This window comes from Siniperca chuatsi, linkage group LG8, assembly GCF_020085105.1.
Source record: "Siniperca chuatsi isolate FFG_IHB_CAS linkage group LG8, ASM2008510v1, whole genome shotgun sequence".
Lineage (NCBI taxonomy): Eukaryota > Metazoa > Chordata > Actinopteri > Centrarchiformes > Sinipercidae > Siniperca > Siniperca chuatsi.
The window spans coordinates 14,821,325-14,841,301 of NC_058049.1; the positions used below are offsets into that span (position 1 = coordinate 14,821,325).

The 19,977-nt window shown below is 40.5% G+C and overlaps 1 protein-coding gene across 1 annotated transcript; it reads right to left on the minus strand.

Moving 5' to 3' along the window:
• Nucleotides 1–487: 487 nt before the first annotated feature.
• On the minus strand, nucleotides 488–16,967 carry LOC122880290 (neuronal acetylcholine receptor subunit beta-2-like). The gene is made up of 6 exons (XM_044205266.1): nucleotides 16,301–16,967; nucleotides 8,789–8,934; nucleotides 8,574–8,618; nucleotides 8,114–8,223; nucleotides 3,543–4,533; nucleotides 488–2,793 (listed from the first exon to the last, which is right to left on the minus strand). Exons 1-6 carry the CDS (start codon nucleotides 16,350–16,352, stop codon nucleotides 2,638–2,640), a joined length of 1,500 nt encoding a protein of 499 aa, XP_044061201.1. The 5' UTR covers nucleotides 16,353–16,967; the 3' UTR covers nucleotides 488–2,637.
• Nucleotides 16,968–19,977: the final 3,010 nt, after the last annotated feature.

Sequence of the window (19,977 nt, forward strand, 5' to 3'; positions counted from 1 at the left end):
CTACAAACTTTAACTTAAAGTTAAAATGTGTGAAATGTGATAATCAGTGGCATGTAACCAATAGCCAGATTTATCCGATGCCTCTGGCTCCTTTTTACGTCCACATCACAATTCAGGAAGCAGCTGCTATCTGATAAAGACAAAAAAGCTTCATAACACATAAGACTTTCCAGAGTTGTGATTATGTGCATGTGTGTATCCATTCACAGGATGTGTTCCTTTAGCAGGCATACCGCCTCGCTGCCATCTTAAGCTAACAGAAGGCGAAGTTACAAACCCCAGGGATATAAGGCTGTCTAATGAAGCCTTAGTCAGCTGACTAACATTTAGCCCTGGCCACGGACAGTTCACACACATACACAAAGAGCACATACACATGCACTCCAGAAATTTCTGTCCAAAATGCCAACTGCCTAGAGACTGTGCTTGGTTTTGAATCATCTCAATGTGGCTGAAAATGTGTGAGGTGGGAGAAAAGAGCCTGAAGGGTGTTTAAGCTTTTACTTTGTCACATCCTTAACAAGGTGATACTCAAATAACTTGTTAAACACACACATAAGAGTGAAAGAGCTGGAGGAGAGATACTGAGCTTAATATAGAAACTGAGACATGTTTATGTTTAATGTTGAATGAAAGACTGCAGGAGAGAATGACCGATTCATGTTCATGTAATTCATCAGGTCTGCTTGTTGCTGTCATTTCCCTTTATTGATCCGGTTAGCAAGACATCAGCTCCCATCTCAGTCGCTTCCTGTAATTCTCAGCATTTATTGTCTAGACAGACAAAACTCAGAAAAAGAGTATGTTTCATTCCATCCACAGAAAAAACAAAGATGAAAGCAATCAATACAGCTGGATTAGTACAGTACACCTTTTCCTTGGCTAGCTTTGGTAGCAGTGACAGATGAGTGAGTTATGACAGTGACGAGTTATAATACCTCTTAGAAATAATTACTGGACACGGATTCAAGTAACGTCTCTGAGAACAGACTGAGATAATCAAGCATACAATATGATGGAAGATAAAGCATGTGAAGAGCCAGACTGCAAATTTTCCCCCAGGTCAGTGTGTATAAAATACAGTACAATATTTATTGCTGCTGGTTTCCTTGGTGATGGATGCTGACGAGCACTGCTTTGATGAAACCAGGGTACTGAACCTTTAAAAGAAGCATGGTGAGTAACAACAGCCTAATGGTCATTGGTTTTAAGTTTTGTATTTTTTTAGCACTATTGTAACGTCCCTTCTTCATTTAAAATATGGCTGCTTTTAAACACCACAACCACAGCTTGTCATAGATTTGATCAGTCTATTATGTCAGATCCACACAGTGAAGTGTGTGTGAGGGTAAGAACAGGCTGGGCACCCCCTTACACACCCATCCATTATTATTTGAGCAGTCCAACAGTTAGCTATTTTGTGTCCCCTCTCGTTCTCATTTTCAAGGCAAATATTAGAATTTCATACAGTATGTGTGCTATTGGCAAAAGGACACAGGGAGGTGAGTCTTCTATGTATCTACACAGAAGGGATTCATCTTCTTCTCTTAGGGGGATGTGTTGTCAATGTGAGGCCCATATCTGCAAAATGAGTCTGTTTGTGAGTTTCGGTGGCTTTGTTCATCTTTGGGCTCTTTCTCTCTTTGAGTCAACAAAAAAGAGAACTAACAACAAAGAATAGTGTCTTGTTGTATGCATACTAGCCCCCATAATGTCATGTTAGGGCCATTCAAATTTGATTTAGATAAAGAGAGATGGGACGGAAGAAAGGAGCAAATCCAAGTCGGTTATAAAGAGAACAAAATTAAGTCCTGAGTTGCTGATGGCCAGGTAAACCTTTGTGAACAGTGATAGGGGTCAACATACTTTAAACTTGACCATTTCGGGTAAAGGTTTTATTTTTAAATAGAAATAGAAAATTACATTTCAATCCTTGGAGAACTGCAGATCTATATTGATCGCCAAGAAAGAGCATCAAGGCTGATAGGTGGTTTCACTTCATATTTTAAATTAAAAGATTCTGGTTTAATTTAACTTGGGTTTTGTTTTTTATAGTTTTGGCCATTATTTCTTTTGATTATGATATAATTAAACACACCAGTGTTTATTAGTCAACTGTGATTGATGCTACAACAGACATTTTGGGTTATAAATTTGACTTTGTTTTCTCTTCCATATTTGGCTAATCTGGGGGTATGGGGGTGTCCTGGTAATTGGTTGACCAGCAATGCTGCCATATAACCAGGTCTCCTGAATTAACAATACGATCTCCATCATTCTTCATCTATCTACTGAATGATGGCCAAAACTATGAAAATGTGACCCAAGTTGTTATAGACTAGAATTATCCATTAAGTTAACTAAAAATAAATAAATCCAAGTTCCTCTGTCAATGACAGATGAGTGGATCAGAGTATGGCAGGAGACATGGAGGATGAAAAAGGCAAGGGGTGGAAGTAAGGAAGGGACCAGGTGATGGAAGAGGGCTGAAGTGCATAATTATCATTTCCCAGTGAGCGTGTGGTGCGAGGCAGAAGTGTGAGTTCATGTGTTAAAATGTTGTCAGAGCTCTGTTTCTGGGGGGGACTCAAAGTTCATGTCTGGGTCATGTTGAGATCAAAGTTCAGGTTTCAGATTTTATTTATGGTCCATGTCATCAATAATGGGCGTGTTGTAACTCTGGAACAGAGGCTGCATGAAGAGGCCCAAAGTCCCGACCACACACACCAGCACAAAGATCCACAGGAAGAGACGGTCGATCACCATGGCCACGTACTTCCAGTCTTCAATGATCTGCAAAGAGAGGTTAGATATTAAATACTGCCACTGTTGTGTTTCCTGTCCTGTCCTGAACTAAAGTGAACAGAACTGAATTAAATTAAATTGCATTTGAATTTTTGTCTTTAGTGCTTATTATTCATTATTCATATTGTAATTATTGATGATGATGTCATTAGTTTTGGTCATCAATCAAAATACTGGATAAATTAAAATTGTGACCTGATGAAGACACTAGATGCAAGTCAAGTAAGATCACCAACGTTATTATAATTCCTCCTGTGGGAACCTCAGTGTCTGTACCAAATTTTATGGCAATCTATCCAATAGTTGCTGACGCATTTTATATAAATGTGAACCACAGGGTGGCGCTAGAGGGAAAGTCAGGAGATCACCAAGGTCATTAGATACATCATCTGGGAACCGTGAATGTCTGTACCATTTTTTTCCCAATCCATCATGTAAATGTTAAGAAAGTGAAAATTTTGACCTGCTCATGGTGCTAGATGGAAAGTCAGTGGTTTAACAAAGTCATGAGGATTCATCCTCTGGGCACCATGAATATCTGTGCCAAATTCAAACCAATGTCAAACCATTCAAAAATTGTCAAGACATTTCACTCAGAAAAACAAATGTCAACCTCATGATGACACCAGAGGAAAAGTCATGGGATCACCAAAGTCAGTAGGATTCGTCTTCAGGGGACCACAGATGTCTTCATGCATGCTGCACATATTTAGACTTGCACATGCAGATACACCTACCCCTTCATCATCATCCTCACTCTTCATCTTCTCAGCGATGTAGCGCACTCCATCCACCGCATCCTCCACGTCAATATTGCACTTGAGCGTCATCCTCTTCCTGAAGTCTGTGTTCTCTGACAAGTCGCTGATCTTGTGGCCGTAGCGTTTGGCCGACTCCTCGTTCACGAAGAAGGATGAGGATGAATCTGCCATTCCTGCAGGACTTCCAGCCCCTCCATCCTCTCCACGCAGCTTCTGGTCAGAGTACGATCGCTGCTGGTGTTTTTTCCGGAACCTCTCTCGGATGTTGGAGCTACCAGGTCTCCGCATGAAAAGGTAAGAGGGGAGCCGGTACAGGAAGACTCGCTTGACCCAAGGTGGCATGGTGTGCGTGCTGGGGGACCGATGGTGTACGTTAAGCACGCAAACGCTGGTGACGATGGAAAAGGTGACCAGCACCATTGTAAACATCAGGTACTTCCCAATCAGAGGCACAGCTAAAGACGTAGGTGGCACAATCTTTGAGATAAGGAGTAAAAACACAGTCAGGGCCAAGAGGACAGAGATACAGAGAGTCATCTTCTCACCACAGTCTGATGGTAGGTAGAACACCAGAATAGCCAGCGACGTGATCAGAATGCAGGGAATGATCAGGTTGATGGTGTAGAACAGAGGTTTTCTCTTGATAATAAAGTCATAGGTGATATCCAGGTACTTGATGTCATTAGGGTCTTCATTCTTGCGTCCAGGCAGTGAAACAATATCCCACTCACCGCTGGGTTTAAAGTCGTCACGTGAGGCAAAATCACTGAGGAGGATGAGATCAATCTCAGTGTGGTCGTAGGTCCAGGAGCGAAACTTGAGGGTGCAGTTCTGCTGGTCAAAAGGGAAATCACGGACTTCGATTTTGCAGGCTGACTTGTAGATAGCTGGTGGGAGCCAGGCAACCTCGCCATTGTTGGAGACCACAGCATTGGAGTAGAAGGAGACTTCATAGGTGCCATCAGCACTGAGAGGTGGAAAAGGTGATAAGCAAAAGAAAGGAGAAAGATAAAGTCAAAACACTCAAAGAGAAACTGATTACTGGAAGGATCAGGGAAAATCATATTCATGGACTATCTATCACTCATTCATACACATGATATCACAGATGCATAAACTTGTAGGAACAGGGTGAGGAGGTTGGAGTAGAACTGCTGCTCCATTGCATTGGTTCGAACATCTGATAAGGATACCCCCTGGACACCTCCCTGTAAAGGTATTCAAGGCATATCCAACTGGAAGGGACACCCTGAGGCAAACCCAGAACACACTGGAGGGATTATATATCCCATCTGGCCTGGGAACACCTTGCGTTCCACAGGGGTAGCTGGAGGAAGTGGCAAGTGGATAAAGTCTGGGTTACTTTACTTTATTTAGCCTGCTACCATCGCTTAGTTGGGGTTCTTTGTCACATTTCCGATGTCTATGAGTTGTTAGCATTAACACCAAAGAATGAGTTCCCCTCTGATCTGACCCCTAGATGCATCAGTATTAACAATCTAATAATGTCATATATAATAATATATCACTCACAGTGGCAATTTTCTGCAGAACCAGTACTTCTTATACTTCAAGTACACTTTGCTGATATTACATACTTGATGGTGAAGCATGAATGAAGCGGCTGGCGTCTATCAGCTAATGCAAGTGTGACTTCAGTGCTTTGCCTGAACTCTACGCTCCATCACGCTGTTAACTGAGAGGTTCTTCCACACCTTCACCTTAGTTAATAAGAACCACTCTACTGTATGTCACAGGTTGAAAGCTACGTAATAATTTGTCAAATCCATTACAATCTTGAGCTAGCTCATCTTATTAGTGCAACTAATCAGTTGCTGCTGCAATATCATCAAAAGGCAAAAAAGCTTTAGTACCTTTTAGTAAGTAATAATTATAATTTAAGTAATTTAAGGTCCTGACTGATGGCGTGTTGAGAAAATGATTTCCTGACTGTTACCGTGTGTCTGCAGAGGTGACACATGCAACAGTAATGTGTGTTGAAAGTTAAAGGATGTGATTATCTTCTCAAGGGAGGAGCTCAGCCTGGGACACATCCCCGCAACATGGCAACAACTGCCCTCCCACCTCAAATCTGCTGAGACTGACTTTTTTCTTCATCTCACCAATGATGCAGGTGATGCATTATAGATAAGTGGCCTATCAATTATAAAGTAGGTCAGGAATCCAACCATCACACTCGGTCTCTAATGCTTTGGGGCTGCTGTGAATATGCAGACTAATTAAAAATGCAGAGGCCCCACCTGCTTACTGTGACCTCTGGTCCCCCAGACTTGGCCAGAGACCTCAACCTAATGTCGTAAAGTAGTGCTGATCATCTCCTATCATTCTGCCTCTTAGCTGACCAGCAATCTGTGTTTGTAAAAGTTTAATGCCTAAACTGTGGAGTAACACTGCTGACCAAAACACAAAAGCTACATACCACACAACTGTGAGCCTGTTCATTCTTGACCTTGTATACAGTTGTTGAGAAAACATTCACACCACCAGGTCCATTTAGTAGGTGTTCTGGAGCTTTTGATCTTACCACATGGTCTTCATCAGCAGATAGTGTTTGCTCAGTTTCCATGGAATTAGATGCTCAACTTTCCATTTTGTCTGAGCACTATAAGGGCTCCTCATCTATATTGGCTTAAAAACCGAGGTTCAAGTTCATTCTTGAAACTCCACCTGCTCCATCTGCTATGATTGAAAGCTCCAGAACAGCTACTAAAGGGATCTTGTGGTGAGATTGTTTTCTCAGCTACCTCAATCTAACTAACAAGTTTGCATCTACCTGGTCAAGTATAACAAAAAGATGAGGTTGCTTTCATTTGTACCAGTAGGACAGCTGCAGCAGGATTTGAGTTTTTGCTCTTTTTTACTTTATAGCGAAACATAACCTTTGAGAGAACAAGTAACACATTGTTCCTCTTACAAATGAAACTTTGAATACATAGGCAATAAAATACACCATTTCTCAGTTTAATAAACTCAGGGGTCTTGCTTCTACAGCCTTAGTTGGTCTGAAGTGACCAGGATTGTATGGTGGCCGAACATCTCAGGTTTATTTTCTTCCATTTAATTCCAAGTGGCACTGAGAACAATTATTTAGACTTTTAACTCAGTCACAAATGGTAATTTCTGAAGGCTTTTTGCTTTCTTGCAAACAACAGTGATAACTCTAAACTTGACATTTTAAAACAGACTGTTCATTTTAATTAGATATAATTATGTATATATAGTATGTAGAATTAATCAATTACCCTGAATAACCTTTCCTTATATTCTATCCATCAAACAAACAGGCAAATCAAAGCACCATGTTTAAAAAATGAATTAGCAAAATTTTATGTAATCAAAGCTTAAAATTCAAGTCTTCGTTTTCTCTGTATTTTAGTGCCATTGTATTTATTTATTGTATTAGATCTTTTTATGTTTTATGTATTTGTTATGTCTACCTAGGGGAAAATAAAAAAGCCACAGCTGACAACTAAGAACCAAGGTGATATACTGAATAGTCAAACCTATATGGCCAAATTATCTCCAGTTATTGTACACAGTTCATTTTAAGCCAATGTCTGTCAACTAAGTTAAAAAGTTGGAAAGAAAGTTATTATCCACCAATTATCATATTAGATACATATTACAGATCTAAACAAAATCAATGCAAAACTAAAACTCAAACATCAAAGTTCATTTGTGACAGTGATGTGATTTTAAACGACAGAGCAAAGACTCCTATTCCTAAATTTTTATGATGAAAGTTAACTGTTAATGTTATACAAGAAACTGGCAGATGGAAAAAAGACCCAGGTGTTGACCTATATGGATGACAGATGAGGTGAGGCCCAAAAGCCTTCGTGTCTGTCAGCTAACACTCCAGTGGATGGAGGCGTTAGGGCTAATTTCTCTGTTTTCTGTATTCCTTCTCAATATGCAACAACACACAATAATTCACAAGGATGTTATATTATAGTACATGGATTTCTATTGACACTTTGATTGTAAAGGCTATGATTTCATTGGCTTGATCCAATGTACATATCATAATCTGTACTGTGAAATGCAGCTGAACTATGTTGGAATAAACTCTCAAATGCAAGGTGTAGGCCAATTGCTAATGAACACATGTTTCTGTGTAAATGTAAATGTGAGACGTGATCACTTGATGTGGGCATCAGTCATCAAATGTGTGACTAAATGCACCATTGTCTTACCTGCAGATTTTATCATTTCAATATGTCTCTCTTTCTCTTCAAAATCTGTAATCACTCGTCATCATGTCTGTAGTGTCTGCAGACAGTCTAGACAGTGTTAACAAAACATTTTGGTTGTATTCATTATCCTAAAAGAGGTGAAAAGAGGGATAAAAAAATGAGAGATAAGCGGATATAAGGAATATGAGGATATGAGAACATTTTAGGAAAATGGGGCTTTTGAATAAAGTTGCTCATTGTTTGTGTTTGTCTGCTCCTCTTTTAATCACTTAGTTTTACAGAAACACACACACATACACACACACACTGTTTTTCAAAAGTCAGACGTACTTGTTGTAGAGGACGATGTCTGGCAGCCAGATGTGTTGTGACGGGAGACGGATTTTCTTGATTCCCTCGTACTCTTCCGGGTCCCACATTAATCTGTAGTCATTCCATACCTGATGAAGAAGTGCGCACACACACACACACACACACACACACACACACACACACACACACAAGGAAATACATTAATTCAAAAGTCATGCAACCAGAAACACACAACCATATCAGTTCATACCAATACCAATACACACACTGGGTCAGTCAGATCCTATCTGTCAAAAATGCATTTTTGCAACAACAGTTGGCGTATGGTGTGTCTGTATGTGTGTGTGTACTAATGACTAATATGAGTCAGACACTTGTTGTGGTGCTAAGAGGTAGAGTTTGCACATAGCATGACCCCATGCACACAAACTCACACTTACACAGAAAGGAGAACAAGAGGACAAGTGGGGACACAAACCTGACTGAGCCAACAGTTGGTGGTCATGATTTGCTCCCTCTCATTCTGAAACACAGACAGGCAGAAGGTTTGTGGATGGCTGAAAGTATGTCTGCAGTATTTCGGCAGAGGCTGAACTCACTCCCATCTGTGCTCTTGAATAATCTGAAATGAGTAGGATTTGCCTCTATGATGACAGCATATGTAGATTTGGATTTGTGTGTGTGTTTTCTCACCACGTTGATCAGCTGGGCTAGAGACACCTGAATGTAAATGGTGACCTGCTGGCTGTTATTAACAGCAGGTCTGATCAGCTTGTTGTAGCGCTCTGGTGACAACAGGTGACTCACCAGCCGCTCCTCCACCTCCGCACCCAAGGCAGCTACGCACACACAGAAAAAAACAGAGTTGGAAAGCAACACGTACAATGGATCAGGACTTGTATTATGTACTATTATGGTCATGTTTGTGGTCAAGTGAGAGAAAGCAATATGTTTCATATGAAAGCTCATGCCAGGTTTCAGTTTTCCAGGTGTCATTTTAATATAATTTTTATTCATGCTTGTGCCATGGCTCTTTGTATGGTAATCGTAGTCCATTGGTCCAACACAGGAGTGGCCAACCGTGTACCATAAGAGCCAACAGTCTGCAGGTTGGAGTGAAAACACACATACTGATGGCTCTCCATTGTTTGGCCACCCCTAGTCCAACACTTTGTCTAATGACATATTTCCACATTCATGTAATATAGTAAGTTTCAGGAATCCAGACCATTACAAACAGTTGTGATTCTGAATCGGAGGTATTGGGAATTTCTGACAGCTATGATATCTCTGACTTGGTGTCAACATTAATACAATCCAATATTGTATAACACTGGTTATTCATATTAATACTTAAGCTAATTAAAAAGGATTTATACACTGTTTGTAGCATACACTAACATGCTAAATATATATGTATATTACCACACTAACTGTAGGCATATTACAAATTAATGAAATGATGGTATCTAGTAAATACTACTCGAAAGTGCTGAGCCCATATTATACATTAAACGGGTATCTACAACCAAACCAAAGTAAAGGAATAATTATTTTGTTAGCATAAAACAACAGCCATATCTCTTTCACATACTGTCAAAGCCTCATGGGGACTATTCCAATTTTTTCTATTTCACAAGGCTAAAATACCCTCTTGTTGTCATGTAAACTCATTCTGTTGGACACCTTGCCAAAAATGTCAAACTAAACCCGTGCCCAACTGCTTCAACAAATAAGGAAAAATCCAGTTCTCTGATTTTGACATCATCTCAGTGGAGTGAGTATTGAGATGATGAGTTTAGTTATGTCTTGCTCTGCTGAGTGCGAGTGAATGGGTTAAAGTAGCTCTTAAGTTTATAAAGAATATATCAAAGTCCTTGAAGAAAATACTCTATAACACAAAACGTGACTTTATTCACAAATATTCTCTCAACTGACTTCTTAGTCAGCTCCCTGATCATTGCTGACGTACTCTTGTTTATCAGTAAGGTTGAACGGGATCATTATGAGAAAACCCACAATAACACAAACACACACACACACACACACACACACACATGCCCGGAGCAGTAGTTGGTGAAGCGATATTTAAATCTTGTGCTGTGAGGTCTCACCAATTAGGTGCTGCAGCGATGTAGCATGCTGCATGTCCTCAGATGTAATGAGTGTGTAATGAGAGTAACAATGCATGCTATCCGCAGTCCATATGACAATAATCAGTCCCATTTGAACAGACACACATACACACACTCACAGAGCCACCGCAGGGCTCATTTCCCCCTTGTAATCAACAAAGAACAGTATCTGACAGGGTTTCAGAGTTTGGAACACAGACATTGCCAGACTTTCACACATTTTAAACTTGTGACAAAAATCTGCAGTCCATTCTTTTTAACAAAAGCTCTGATTTCCACGTTTTTATGTTTCCATATCTGCTGTCCAGAAATATTAAGATGGATTTGTCTCTACCTAGCTCTCTTGCTTAACTTTTATCTGCAATCTAAATAACCAGATTTTCTCCAGTGCTCCCGTACAAGCAAATAGGCACTCTATGTCACATACGCTTCCATCTAAAAGCCCTTTCTCTTGTGGTTTGTCTTGTACCTGCTCTTTCCTGTATTCTTTTATTTGTTTTTAAGTCACTTGTTTTCTGGAAGGCCTTGTTTGTGCTTCATAAATAAACTTTGCTTGACACGATAGTTAGCTATGGCTTTCCCACTCACAGGACAGTATAAACTGGAGGGTGACAAAGAAAGATAAGAGAGAGAAGTAGATTACATTAGAGGTCAATACTGTGTTTATCTCAGCCAAAAGCACCATAAGCCTCCATCTTCAAAAAGTGTGTTACATAAAGTATGATAATTAAGATTAATCTTAATCTCATGATCATGATCATCTCTTAAGACACAAGAGAGCCAGAAAAGTAACTAATCTCTAGAAGTATGGAGGTTTTTGTCTGGCCCTTTACACTCAGCTGAGCTCAGCACTTAATAATATCTGTCATGGCATTCATGTTTTTTCTGCATTTTTCTCTGTTGTCAGTCTTCCAGTCATTTATATTTCCTGTCATTCTCTCCCTGTCCTACTTCCACACCTGCTCCCAGTTTGCTCATCAGGTCCCCAGTACCTGTTGTCATCTTCATGCCACAGTTTTTCAGTCTTTTTTTCCTGTGTGGGTTTTTTTGTTTCATTTTTTGTTGTTTTTCTACCTTAGCCTCCTCTTTTGGACTTTTGCCTGCCTGCTTTTGCCCTTTTGGACTTCTTTGCCTGTTAACAAACGTGGCTTTGATCATAGAGCCAGTAAACTTTGCTGTTACTCTACTCGATTTGTCTGTGCATTTGTGTCCACACCTTGTTTAACTGAGTTGTTACAAATGTCAGTAACAAGTCAGGTCAAGTAAGTTTTATCTATTAGCCCATCACAAATCACAAACTTGCCTCAAGGGGTTTTACAATCTGTACAAAATATGACACCCTCTTTCCTTAGATCCTCGATGTGAATAAGGACCCCCCTTGCATTTAACTACGAGATCTGGAAACAACCATTCAAGATTCAGAAGACTGATGATTCAGCAAGTGTCCAGTCCATTGTGGTCTGCCTTCGTCAGGCCAAGAAAAATTCGGCTTTAAGCAACAATAACCAAAAAGGTATTTTATTTGATCTGATTCTAAGACCTTTGCCAGTAGACACTTAAACTTCAGTAAACAAAATAAAAATAATTATGTTGCTTGTTGATGAATTTGGTGTAACAGCACATTGGAGAGTTGTATAGCTTTGGCAGTGATTTTCATCCTCTAACTGCCTTTAATAGTCTAAACTGTAGAGTGTGACATTATCCTAGCTTAGCATTTGACGTATGACTGTATGGCCAGGTTTCTACAAAGAGCACACCATTGTCAGTAGAAGATATTGTGATATAGTCAACCATTCATATTGAAACAGCTGTGCAAATGCTTCTGAACTGACATCAGCAATATACTTGTGTCCAGACATCTCAAAACTGTGCAGTTGGCAGCTTTGGGCAACTATGAATATTGTTTGTTTTGGCACTTTACTTGCACTGGTTTTCAGCAATGCTGCCGGCTGTCATATCAATATATACTCAAGATAAAAATGTTTTCTGAGACAGGTGCAGGAAGGAGAGATATATTCTACACTTGGTCAGTCTACATTAACCTCCAGCAGGCTTCCATCTGAATAGGAGACAGGATAAGTGTCCGACGTCTGAGCAACTATGACATGACACTACACCTCGAGGGTGAATGTCTGCAGAGGGCTCTGAAACACAGAGCTGTCTGTCAGGATTAAACAGAGGCACATGAGAGGAGAAGAGACCAATAGATACACAACAAACAACAGCAAGGAGTGTGAGACAAAACGATTCCCAGATTAGTATAATCATCTGATAAAGTCAAATAGGATCGTTCCATATTATGGTAGTGATTCATGGGAAATCAGTGATTCATAAGTTTGCTTGATCATTGTTTATATACAATAAGGATGCTAATGGCATGCAGGTTTCTTGTACTAATTAAAAGCAACTGGTGTGATTTTGAGATTTTGGTGGTCTGGGAGTTGAGACCACACTTTCTATAAATCCAGTTGGTCTAGCCCATTGTTTGCTCTTCAGCTTTATTTGTCATCGTGCTTTGGTTAATTGGATTAAAGCCTTGTTAAAAAGCAAGCGCTGTTAAACCACCAAGCAGTGACAAACAGATGAGGGGCCATAAAATGTACACACTTGTCAGGAACCTTTTTAGTATCTTATTGAACTACAATCATTATCTGTGCTGCTAAAATGAAACAAAAATAAAATAAATTCAGCTTCAAACAAAGGGGCACACATGAAGTTCATTTTACTCATCATGAGGAGTACTACTCAGACTTTGACAACATTTGTATAAATGTTGTCTTCTGTGACTAAACTCCGAAAAAATGACCATGATGATGTCATCAGGGTGCAAAATGTAGGATCCAGTGTTCTGATTTCTGCCTGAGAGAAATAGGAGATGTCATATTGCCATAAAATGTAAAGGGGGTGGCATAAAAATAAAATCAACACAAAAAATTGGGTTGGGCAGTAAATGCTAAAACGGTAGATGAGGCTAAAATCAGATGTGTATGAGGTTGATGTAAGTAGAGACGGAGCATTAAGGAGTCTACCAGCAGGTCCCATCACACATGTATGCACACACACACATACATACACACTCCTGTCCGGCTCGCTGCACTCTCCGCACCTCAATAATTCATCGCCGCTAAAATAAAAATGCCATCATCTCACAAGCAGAGACTCAACCACAATCAAAGATTTTTATCCAAGTCTTTCTCAATCAGATCAAATCAACAAAAAGTCTCCATGACAACATACGGAACGTGTCAAAACGTAATTGAAAAAAACATTCAGGCACACTGCTGTGTTTGGGTGATGCAGACGGATGGACAGGCTGTGTCATCAGTCCAGTGTTCAGAGCAAGAAAAAGCATCCAAATCCTGCATCCTGCAGGTTCCTTTTTAGGGTAGTGAATTATTCAGCGCATTGCCATCTGGGTGGCCTTTCTGAGGCCAAAACAATTTAGGCTTAAGCTGTCTTTGGCTTTGCTCAGTACACTGCCCGTATCAGTCATGTTATAAAAGACACCCACGTGCCATTCATACACATACACATAGCCGAGTTCCAACAAGACATTTCACATTGCTCACAGTGTATCTACTGCCTGAGAGATTTTTGGGTTTTTTTTAGTATCTCGTGGGATTTTTGTTGGTTGTTTGCCCTCATGCCCTCAACTCTTCATTATCAGACAGTCCTTCCGTCTGTGAGGAAAAAAACCTATTATTTTACTACATTGATTTTTTTTTTTTTTATCTGTCACAACCTCTCCCTTGTGTCTTTCTGTCCCGGACAGGAACATGTGCTGGTTGAGTACAGAAGAGAGACGATGGCAGTGGAAAAGTGGCTTTCTTCTGTTCTCAGCTCCCTCAGTGTCACCCTCACATGTAACCGCTGCTTAAGTTTGCACCATTTTCTTCTAAATACATCTGATGCAGCTCTCTCTCTGGCTTGAAACCCACAATGATCTTTCTCTTCATCTGCCTCTTTCTCTCATTCAAAGAGCAACATCCAGACAAGTGTGTCATCGCAATGACTAATAGTTTACTATGAAGTGTTAAAACACTGATGTCGGGGCCTCCTGACCGAACACACATCTGCAGTTATGAGAAAGCAGTTTGTAAACTCGTGAGAAACAACAGCCTTAGAATAACCCCAGGACAAAACCATATTTCTGCCCACCCACATATAAAGTTTCACACAAGGGCTACAGAGAAGCAGAGTCAGGGTTGTGTAAGGGGGAATCGCACACTATCTGCATGTCATTCCCCCTCTTGCAATCTCAGGCACTGTGCAAGCTTTTAATGAGCAAAACATCTGTTCAGGGGTAGCTGTGGCACACATGTGGCACATTTACTACAGCAAGCAGCTGATAGTGAGAGACACAGAGGGGTGCTTGATGAGGAACTCAATATGTCAGATAAGTTACAGCATAAAAGAAGGAGAGTGGCACAGAGTGAAAAGGGTAGAGGAGCCGACAGGAGACAGAACAAAACAGAGAGCAAATACATCCCAACAAAGTGTCTGCCTGGATTTACTCGTTTTACTGTAGCAGCCACAGTGAAGTTTGATAGGAGTGACAGAGCCATAGTCATGCAGTGCCTCAGCTGCAGACAGAACTCAGGGGAATAAAGAGGTCAAGGAAAGGAAAATCGAGGAAGGTAGGAGAGGGTGGGAACGATTAGAAGACTTACTAAACTTAATATATGCACAAATTGCAAATGGTTCACACTTGATAACTTGATCGTGAGAGCAAATGCGCTCTCTATATCAAGTCTAACAAAAAATTACTCAGTTAAAATAAACTGAGGTTTTTAGGGAGTTTGTAGTATTGCAGATGCAAGATTTAGATGCATATGTAAGGTACTATAATTCTGAGAAAGGTTGAAAGGTCACAAGGGCTGGCAAACAAACAAGTTAACAGAGACAAGAGTAACAAGTAAAACTGACCTTCATCTGCATAATGCCGCCCTAATGAACTTCATGTTTGTACTGTTTTACTGACATTTAAATAAACACACCTAACTAATTATACATTGTTATGGATATGTTTTTCTGTACTGTACCCACTTTGTTCTTTTTTCAAAACTAAGAAAGTTGCACAGAATATTCCCAAACGAGACTGACTTTCTTTTGAACTCTGAACATTTTATCCTTGAAGTTTTCATTAGAAATGTAACTAATTTTAGCAATTCCCCCACATGAATTCATATTTCTATTGTCTGCACACTGCATGCCTTTATTCCAATGGAAACATGTCCAGTTTATGGCACTGGGGATTAATCTATATCTATCTATTTAAACACAGTCAGTGAATTTAGGGAAGCAGACACAATGGGCCCTGTTGAGCGGTGCAGTGGATGCACTGGCACATTGAGATCCCAGTTCAGCACCATGGACAGCTCCTGAATCAGATTCCCCAGCTCCTCATAAATTGCTTCAATTGATAGAAACAAAAGAGAAAACTAACTAAGACTAAGTTTCTCTGTAAAGAGACAGTACATTACCATCAGAGGGCCATGTTACTAGATTTGTTGTTTAAATTGCAGGCTAGGACTGCAGGGAAATGTGCGCTAAAGCAATGCACCCTTCTCAAACATAAACACCCATGCGCATATAAAGCAATTCCATGATGATTCCGTGGGTCTGTTGTGTAAAGAGGAGCAAGTTAGTTATTGAGGCGCGCTGAAAAATCACGTGCTAAACTGTCTGACGCACGTAAATGCCACTATTTTTCCCTCCCGGCCTGCTTTCCGGTATCACGTGTTGTCTGTAAAGTAAAATGTGGCTTAAACATTTCCCCAAAATGTAAATACTCACAGAGAGCATTGCACTTCAGCCTATTAAAGCGGAGTTGTGGTGGTTTTAGCTATAAAGCACATGTGATATTAAATTAGCCTACATTTCTAACATTGAATAAGATAGACTTCCCTGACATATTATATTAATCTGCATGCACAGTGCCCACAGAGAGTGTACTATTTTACAATGAACAGCCCAAGACTGTGTGATTAAAGCCCCATTCGCAAAGTAAAGCCCCCCCTGTCCCGTCCCGTCCCGTCTGGTTCCGGGAGGATTTGAAAGGATTACTCACTTGCCACGGTGAGAACCAGGAGAGCAAACGCTGCTTTCACCGGGGCTGCCATCGCTTCCCCCCCTCCAGTGCGACAGACAAGCTAAAACTTAGAGAGTGTTTCTCGCGTGGGTTTTCCTCTTTTCTGCCCTCGATGTGAAGTAAAAGAAAAAGGCAGGCTGGATTATATCGGTTTCATTGCGAGGGATTCCGCAAATATCGGCCGGTAGCTGAGGCTCGGAGGCATGGAGAGAAGAACTGACTGCTGTCTGAGCTCTGAAATGAGGAGGCTGGATGCTTTCTGCCAGAGCGCACCGACTCCACCGCTGGTCCTGGAGCTGTGATTGCGCGCAGCGGAAACCGGCTGTAGAGAGCAGAGTCCCCCTTAATTCTAATTGAGCGATGCAAACAACGTTTTCCTCTAGAATATCTGGCAGGAGCTAGTGGGGACACGCCAATCCTGATATCGCCGAAGCGGCCATTCTTCAGATAAAAGATTTAAGCGCCCCGGTTCCTTACATCGCCTTGCCCGCCCAGTGTGCTCCCCCGTCGGGCGTCAGTTTCACTCTCGTCTTGATGGACACAGTTTGACATGACAACAAACAGGAAGCGACAACAGTCAGAAATCCCCCTAGGGAAGACATTTAATACCCAGCAGCCATTGAAACCAACCTTATCTTCTCCAATCAAAGGAGAATCCCTTCATTTAAATTTTACTTTAAGTTAATTAAATCTGACTTTTATGAATCTAAGAAGGGAGCAGCTACATGAAGCCTAAGTCGCTAAAACTACAAAAAGAAAACTTTATCTCTTTAAATTCTGCAATCTGTTAACTGGTGAAAAAATAAAAATCTATAATCCATCCATAAACCCCGAGACTAAAGTTGTGTAGAAGCAGGTCTTTAGCAGCAAGTCAGTAAAGGTCTTGTTATCTGCATTAAGCACATTGTGGTTCAGTTGTTTGTTCCCTCACTGAGGCTGGGAAGGGTGAGGGTGTGGGCGTCCAGGAAGCATGAAATCCCTTACCTACTGGCAGCCCACCATTTGAAATAAAAATAATCCAGTGAATGTGACATTTTATCGATCCCTAGGGGGCAATTGTCCACTCTGTTTCCTCACCATCTCACCACAGGGAGGTCAAAGGTCAGGGTCAGCTACAGGACAACACGGATACTTCCGCAGCATAGACCCAGAAGACAGTGCTGTAATCAATAGGCTACCAAAAGCTGATAGCTACACTCATCAGTCATTGTCAGTTCATCATATCAATTGTTTAAATTCATCATAACACAAAGACAGGCATGGTAATAACAATAAAAGGGGAACAAACAATAACTGCTAACGGAATCTGCCTTTGCTAACTCAAGCCTTTCAGGTTACGGAGAGTCAAACTGTAATATAGATCAATAAGAAGAGCCATGACAAGCAATACTTTTTACTGCTCATGATGTGGTGAAGCAGCCTCAGCTGGTGGGTTATGGGTCTGATCAGGCATCAAAGAGGAATAGAGGGGTGCATGTGTGTGTGTGTGTGTGGAAAGGCTGCAGGCTTCCTCAGTCTGCGCACGTCAATGTGGTATAACTACCTCAGAGGTCCCTTTGGTGATGTGAGCAGAGGAGAGGGCAGGAGGAAGACATGGCCTTAAATGTGCTTCACAAAATGACTCCAGCTAATTATTTTTAACTGCATGGACAGAGATGATGAGGAGGAGGAGGAGAAAAGGAAGCAAATGAAAAAATAAGCACAAAGGGGAAATAAAATGCTTATGAAGAGGAGAAGGGAGAGAGGATGAATTTGAATCAAAACTTTTCACGAGGACTGCTGTCTCTCCAAAGTCACTGCTTCTCTTTGGTTTTTGTTCGGACATAGAGGTGCTGGTAGTTGGCTTTTGTTACCTTTGTATAGAGGCAGGCTAGCGGTTTCCCCCTATTTCAAGTCTTTATGCTAAGCTAAGCTAACTGTCTCCACCATGGTAGCTTCATATTTAGCGTACAGACATGAGAGTGGCATCAATCTACTCATCTAACTCTCGGCAAAAAAGCGTATTTCCCAAAATGTCAAACTATTCCTTTACGCCTCACATAGACAGTGTTCCTCAGAGTTGGCGGAATGAGCAAAGCAACCAACTTCTGAACAAATGCTGTGTAATATGTGACTCCTCAAACATGTGCAGTCAAGAGAAGATGCAGGAACACAGTCTCTAACTCTCCCCTGAACTTTGGCCTCACTCCCTCCCTCATACAACAGAGGCATTTTACGGTTCATACATTCATGCACACACACTCCATAAAATTAACCCCTACCCTAACAGCTCCAAATGCAACCAAATTGTGTTACCCTCCCATCACTCCCCATTACAGCCACACTTTAGCAACATGCGAGCATCCGCCTCCCAAAGTCCCTGCCCGTCTCTCCTAATGAACATTATCTCTGCATCCTAAAAGCAATGGAGAGGAGCAGAGGGAGGCCAAATTTAATCAGAGCTACTTAGAGCTCGCTGTGGGGTCTGCTGGGGCTCTGAAGAGCCAGCCAGCTCACACACACACACTTAAAGGATAAAAATCTATGAACACTTTGTTCCCATGTTTTGTAAATGATGGCTGGAAGATTATCAATATTACATGCATACACATACATATACATAAACACACTAACAGACACACACATAAACATTGATGCACGTGAGAGGACTTTACATCTTAACAATAGTCCAAACATAAAAGAGTTCTTTTAAAAGCCCATACTTTGGATGTTTTAACTCATTGAGAACAAAACAGCCATTGCTTTTTCTATTCATTTATCTGTGATACTGGAAACACCTTACAGAGACAACAAAGTTATCTGAGATAAGTCTGTAAAGTGAAAAAGTATTTTGTTGGAGTATTTGGATAAGTTACATTATTGCTACATAATAACACAGCAGTGATAGCAGGGAAGCAGGGATAGTTTGAAAAACTCTTTCTGGTTGGTGCATTTAGTGCTTGTAGGAAACTCTGACACTAAGTTATGAGAGATGTATAACACATAACGTATATAACATTGCATTCATGGAAACAATTACCAAACAATATGAACATTATGTTGTTTGTTGCTTTTTTTTTTTTTTGATTAAGCATGACATCAACAAACATAACTTTGAAAAAAAAACATAAAGATGACCAAGTGTTATATATTAAAGACCTACACACTCATGGGTACACCTGCACAAATGTTCATTTATCTAGCCTTTACTTACTTAGCTGTAAGGTTAGTACTTAATTACTAAACTTGCAACCTCAATTTCATATGGGAAGTCATTGTAATTACCAGTTTAAAACTTGTAAAAAGAGTTTACTTAGTTATGAATGGGAAACTCAGATATTTCTGGAAGCTCCAATACATCTGACTTGGCGCTTTAAGGGGAACTCCAAAACTTTTACTCATCAAAGTCTGTTTACAGGTCTTGGGGAGTTCTACTGCAAACGTAAATGTTGTATAAAGCCTTTTATGGCACCAGATGGAATATAAATTGCCTCAAGTGATGTCACTTGAGTCAGCGTCAGTTTGGTCTGAAGACTACAAGTTTGAAAATGAAAAAAAATCTGGGGGTGTGGAGTTAGAAAGTAGCCCGCTCCTCATCTCAAGGCTACATTAACCACTATAAAAAAATAAAAATAAAACTTTATTTATAGAGCACTTATCAAAACAAAGTACAAAGT

Excerpts from the sequence above, each read along its gene's own strand:
- LOC122880290 (XM_044205266.1), bottom strand. The coding sequence starts at position 16,352 with ATGGCAGCCCCGGTGAAAGCAGCGTTTGCTCTCCTGGTTCTCACCGTG. Across the intron at positions 8,935-16,300 it reads CCTGGTTCTCACCGTGGCAA|CTGCCTTGGGTGCGGAGGTG; the intron begins GTGAGTAATCCT and ends GTGTGTGCGTAG. Across the intron at positions 2,794-3,542 it reads GTGAGGATGATGATGAAGGG|ATCATTGAAGACTGGAAGTA; the intron begins GTAGGTGTATCT and ends CTCTCTTTGCAG.